At 43.5% G+C, this 6,037-nt stretch overlaps 1 protein-coding gene across 1 annotated transcript in view; it reads right to left on the bottom strand.

Annotated features, from left to right (window-relative positions):
• Nucleotides 1-6,037, bottom strand: part of CFAP54 (cilia and flagella associated protein 54) — a 231,349-nt gene that overhangs the window by 57,596 nt on the left and 167,716 nt on the right. The window contains exon 53 of the mRNA XM_025213430.1: nucleotides 1,778-1,865. Coding sequence (XP_025069215.1) covers nucleotides 1,778-1,865 — 88 coding nt within the window. The remainder of the gene's footprint in view (nucleotides 1-1,777; nucleotides 1,866-6,037) is intronic.

Genomic DNA, 6,037 nt, shown 5'->3' on the forward strand with positions numbered 1-6,037 from the left:
GCGGGGGGGTGGGGGGGGGGGGAGAGTGAGGGGCTGCAGCAGGACCAGGAGGGGTGTGGGGGGCCTTTAATTTTAATCACAGATTTGGGAGCTTTTATTAGAAAATTTGTGATTTTTTATTGGAGAATTTGAGACTTTATCAGGGAAAACCAGGATCCCTGGTTGATTAAAAGCTTAACTGGAGGTTTAAAAGAAACATTTAAAAATTACAGATCTCTTTTTAAATTAGAATTTCAAACTAATGAAATGTAGCAAATAGAAATTAAACAAGTAGTTTGGGAGAAAGTATACAAATACGTGATATGTCTGCAAAATATGTAATGATGAAAAGTACACAATAAACCAAAGAACTATGTGATGAATAACATTTGTTACATATCTGTGATCGCCTCTCATGTATTCTAACTTCTGCTGGCCACAGAAGTGTTAGCAGTCAATATCTGTACCAATTACTGCAAGGCACCTTACATCGTTTTGTTGTTTAGTCACTGCTAGAGCAATAATATGTTGGATTCTGTCAAGCCACTGAAAGGTCACAACCACAGTATTGACCATTTTTAGAACCGAGAATTGGGAGTATTTATCAACTCCTTATGAAGTAACAATGGTCATGTACAAGCATTCATTTCTAGCGGCAGAAACTTTTCACCATGAGAAATGATTCCAGGAGAGGGAATGGTACAAGCATTCAGCCTGCAAGTGGCCCCTTCTCCCCTGCAATCTACATTTGGGGAAAGCATAGGCTTCTCTAACCCTCCTCATCTCAGTGTAAGAAGCAGGAAGCAGGCTTGTGGCACCATTCCTTCTGCTCAGCTTCCAATACCTAGAAGCCAAGTGGACGGGGCAGCAGGGCAAAGCCTCCTGCCCACTACTCATACCAAGGATTCCGGGTGACTGAGAAACCAGAGAGGAGCAGCTGACACCTCCATGATTTCTCCAGATAGAGAAAAACTCCCTTGGAAGCAGTATACCCAGGAGTGATTTCTATCTAACTGAAGTCAGGTTATTTTTCTCCTGGAACTACGAATTTTGCTCTGGGAGAAAAAGCTGGAACATCTGTACACTTGTGGTCTCTACCAGAACAGCAATTCTTTTGGTAGAAACATAGCACTGTATGTGGTCAATGTGTACTGGTTTCTCAGGCTCTTTCAGAAAGATATTTAATACTTATTGTTTGCACCTAGATGACTTGCCTGTAGTGATACGAAACACTTGTTTATCTTGGAGAAACTAAATGTATGCTAAAAACTGGACAACAATTTAGTTTAAATGAAAAAACTTGGTTTTCTTTACTGTAATATGATTACTGTGAGCTACTGATATTAGATGAGATAGCATTAAGTTAATAAAACAAGGTTTTCTTCTGGCAAAACTTCCCTTTTTGAAAGGTTTAAAAGTAAAGGAAAACAATGATGCTGAGGTTTAACACATGAAAATAGTATTCTAAATTAATGTATAATTGTCCTCATAGCATATTAAGTACAACTGAAGCTATTAAAACACAATATTTATTAGAAGTAACAATATAGACACATTGAATATACCTCAGTTTTCTCTTATGCTAAATCCAGAAGGTAATTGCAATTTGTCAGAACCACAGAAATTGTGTAGTAACCAGAGTTAATTTCTGACAGTTTAATAGTGATTGCTGCACTGCTCTGTTTTTCTGAGAGATCCAGTACCATGATGAATTTATCATTTTGAGGCAAGTCTTTATACAATAAGCAATCATTTTAAAAGTAGAATCTTTATCAATGTATACCAAATACCCTGTTACCTGTTTGCCTGGCTGAAAGTGTGTCATCTTTTTCTTGAAAATATTTGCATCTTGAAAAAGTCGAATTGCAGAAAAAGCCAAAGCAGCACTATGATAGGGAACATAATAAAAATCAAGAATTGTATTAGCTACTTTATATTTTCATGTAATCATTTAATAATGCCTGTTCTATTTCTGACTGAAAATAAGATGAATGATGATCCAGATTTTGCTTAATACCAAAAATTGCACAAAGAGCTAATGTTAAATGTACAGGAGATGCAATATAAATGGGAGTGAATACTGCAGAGTCTATCTTAAGACTGACATATCCTGATAAAACTGCATAACTCAGCAAGCAAAGTCAACAGCTCAAGTAACCAAACTCCCAATTTCAGGTCCCCCACTATTTGTTCTGTTTCAGTATTATCAATCAGGGCTGGCCCACAATTTTTTGGGGCCCCCTGACACGAAGAAGGCATTGGAGGCGGTGGGGGGAGCGAGTGCAGAGGTGGATTAAGGTGTACTGGGGCCCTGGGCAAGCACAAAATTGGAGGCCCCTTCCCCCCCATGGGAGCTGGGCTTCAGGAGCTGGCCCCCTTCCCCTCCTAGTGCTGGCAAGAGAGGCTGGGTGGACCCTGCCAGGCTGGGGGGCACATACCCGCCACTTCTCCCCACTCCCCATCCCTGCTACGGCCAAAGGTACACATACACATGGCAGACAAGGTTCTTTGGGTAAATCTGATATCTTTTATTACACCAAGTAGATGGAAACATTTTTCTAGCATGCTTTTGGGTTTAAAAGACCTTGGTCAGGCTGAGAAAGATCTGCAGTTGGTGTGTGCTCTTCCTGGATGGAACAAATAGTAAAGAAGCCAGAGGCTGGACTTCATGCAACCCAGTCAGTGAAAATGTAAACTGAGGAGTCTGGGTGAGAGTCAGTGGGTTTCATGGAATCAATCCTTAAACCACTTGTTACCGAAAGAGAGAGTTTTGTCCAAGGCACTACATACTCTCTACGAAAGCTTAAAAACACAGACGACCTTCCCACCAACACTCTCCTAGCCACCATGGATGTTACTAACTTATATACCAACATCCCACACCAGGGTGGCATCCAAGCCTTCCTTACATACCTACAAGAGCAAAATGACAACTCTGAGTATAGATCCAAAGATATTACCGAAATTATATGCTTCATCCTCTCACACAACAATTTCACTTTTAATAACCAACACTTCCTCCAGATCATAGGCACAGCTATGGGCACCAAAATGGCCCCTCAGTATGCCAACCTTTTTATGAGCCACCTGGAAGAAGAATTCCTCAAAGACTGCACCATCAAACCCTTGCTATACTTAAGCTATATCAATGACATCATCATCATTTGGACTGAAAACCTGCAATCTCTGATTGAGTTCCATCAGAAATTCAGCAATTATCACCCCTCCATCTGACTATCTCATGAGTACTCCAGCACCAACATCTCCTTTTTAGACACAATGATCAGCATCCAGAATGGTAAAATACAGACCACGTTATACAAGAAACGCGCAGACCAACATACGTATCTGCACAGAACCAACAATCACCCTAAACACACCAAGAAACCTGATACACAGCCAAGCCCTCAGATCCCACCAATTTTGAACTGAGGAGAACACCCAGGATTGCTACCTCACAAATCTTAAAAAGGCTTTCACACAACAAGGACACTCCTCCAGAGATAGACGCACATTTGAAAGAGCCACCTGAATACCACGTGAAGAATTGCTGCAGTGCAGAAGGAAAACCCTCACGAATCGCACACGGCTGGTTATGACATATCACCCCTCCCTCAGACCTATATGGAAAATCCTCAAACTATTGCAACCCATACTAGAAAAGACCCAATTCTTGAAGAAATCTTCCCAGATCCACCCATCCTAGCCTTCAAACAAGCACCGAACCTCACTAACCTCATCACCAGAAGCAAACTTCTTATGGCCCACAACACACCGAATGGATCCAGGCCATACCATGAAAAGAAATGCAAAACCTGCCAACATATCTCCACCAGTCCCACAATTACCACACCCCACAACAGAACCATCACCATTCCTGGATCTTACAGCTGTACCTCCAGAAATGTTATATATCTCATCCAGTGCACCAAATGCCCTGATGGAAAATACGTAGGAGAGACCAAACAACTGCACACCAGAATGAACGCACACTGGAAATCTATTAAAAACCAGAATACACAATTACTGGTGGGGGCACATTTCTCACAAGAAAACCACTCTCTCTCCAATCTCTCAGTATTAATTCTCTAAGGGAATTCACAAAACACTTTTCACAGACGAGCCTATGAACTTCACTTCTTCAACCTCCTGGATACAAAAAAATCATGAACTAAACATAGAAGAAATACAAAAACAGAGAACTCTTGGTTCCAAAATTATACCTTTTATTAAACCAACTGGGAAATCACGAGAAAATTGTCCTTTTTTGCAAGCTTTTGGTCCCAAAGACCCTTCATCAGGCTCTGAGAAAAGTACAGATGGTAAAAAGTCCCCATAGGTAGGAAATTTCATTTTTGCACAGAGAGAGCTGGAGATGGAAAGCTGTCCCCCTGGGTCCAGCTTTTACTTGTGATTTCCCAGTTGGTCTAATAAAAAGTATCATTTTGGAACCAAGAGTTCTACATTTTTATATTTCTTCTCATCTCAGACCAACACAGCTACCAAGTACATCCTTGAAACATGGAAGATACTGAATTTTAGCTGATTTTGGATTTTAAACTTCATTTCAGAACAACAAGAAAGATTTTTACCTCCCCACCTGCCATCTGACACCTCCCCGAAAGAAATTTTACCTAATCTAGCATACCAAAGAGCAACTCAGCACAACTCTCAAAGATATAGCTACTACTGATCCACTTGTGGGTCTGCTGCTGAGCATACCAGGGACCCCCCTCCCCCCCCACACGTTCCTGTGGGACACTCCATCTTCCCCAGCATCTCAGCATTCACAAGCTGTCTGGTACATTGAGGTAGATAGAAAAAACATTTAAAGCTGTGTGTATGTCCGAGCTGTCAAATTGTTCCAAATGAATCAGTTTCCAGATTCGATTTGGAGATTCAGCCACCGAATCAGGCCAAATCGAATCAGGGACCAAAGCTTCGCACAGCCCTACTACTTACCCGTGCCTTCAATCCCCATTGTTATCCCTATCCATTCCTTTCAAACTATTCTTCTCCCAAAAACCTTCTTATTTGTTCTTGTTAGTCTGTCTTGATTATTTTCCCCCACAAAAAGAAATCTCTGTTTTCCCTGACAGCATGCCATCACTGTGCAGGAAAGCACAACATATATTACACACACACATGCACCTTTTGCAGCACACCAAACATTATGAAGTGTGTTGGAAATGCAGGTGTCATGTCTTCTGGGAGGGGAAGGAAACAGGGCAGAGGGAGAGCTGCAAGTTCCCCCCGCCTCAAACATAGATGCGCCCTCTTTCTTGGCAGCGAAGAGTTTTCTGTTGCTAGTGGGAGCAAGGAGGTGGTAGCAGTGCCTGCACCTGCACCACCACCACTAACACCACTAACCAGCAGCAGCATGACATTCTCCACCCCAATTTCAGTTCCCAGCATGAGCCTTCCAGTGCCAGAGGAGGAGCTGGATCTGGAAGCAGAGGAGCTGAGGGCCATAGCAAAGGAAATTCTGGGGAAAAAGGGGGAATCTGAGTTTGTGCTCCACACCCCTCAAAGTTCCTCTAGAGGCAGGTCTGATTCTCTGAAAGGCACTTTGGAGGAGGTTGTGGGGGCAGGTGGCTCAGCTCCTCCTGTTGTTATGCCTCTGCCTGGTGAGGAGCAGGATAAGGCAGGATCCCCACCCTCAACCCAGAAGCAGGTGGGTAGCGTAGTGTGGGATCATTTTGAGGTGGCAGATGATCCCAGGTATACTACCTGCCAGCACTGCTGAAGGCAGATCAGCTGGGGCAAGGACGTAAAACACTTGGCCACCACGGCAATGCTGCTGCATCTCAGGAGGCAGCACCCCCTTGCCCTTCTTCCTCCTCAGCCTGGCACCAGTGGGAGTGTGCCCAAAGGGAAGTCCCCTGCTTTCTCAAAGCCCCCATCCCTCCAAAGCAGAGGCAGGCCACCCTGGAGCGGTGGGGGAAAGCCCCAGATAAAGGGGGGGCATGTTGCAAGGGCAACCGAGGTCACCCAGAGCATTGGAGAGATGCTCGCTCTGGATGGCCAGCCCTTCTCCTTCGTTGATCGTCCAGGGTTC

The sequence above is a fragment of the Alligator sinensis genome, unplaced genomic scaffold (genome assembly GCF_000455745.1).
Source record: "Alligator sinensis unplaced genomic scaffold, ASM45574v1 scaffold154_2, whole genome shotgun sequence".
Taxonomy (NCBI): domain Eukaryota; kingdom Metazoa; phylum Chordata; order Crocodylia; family Alligatoridae; genus Alligator; species Alligator sinensis.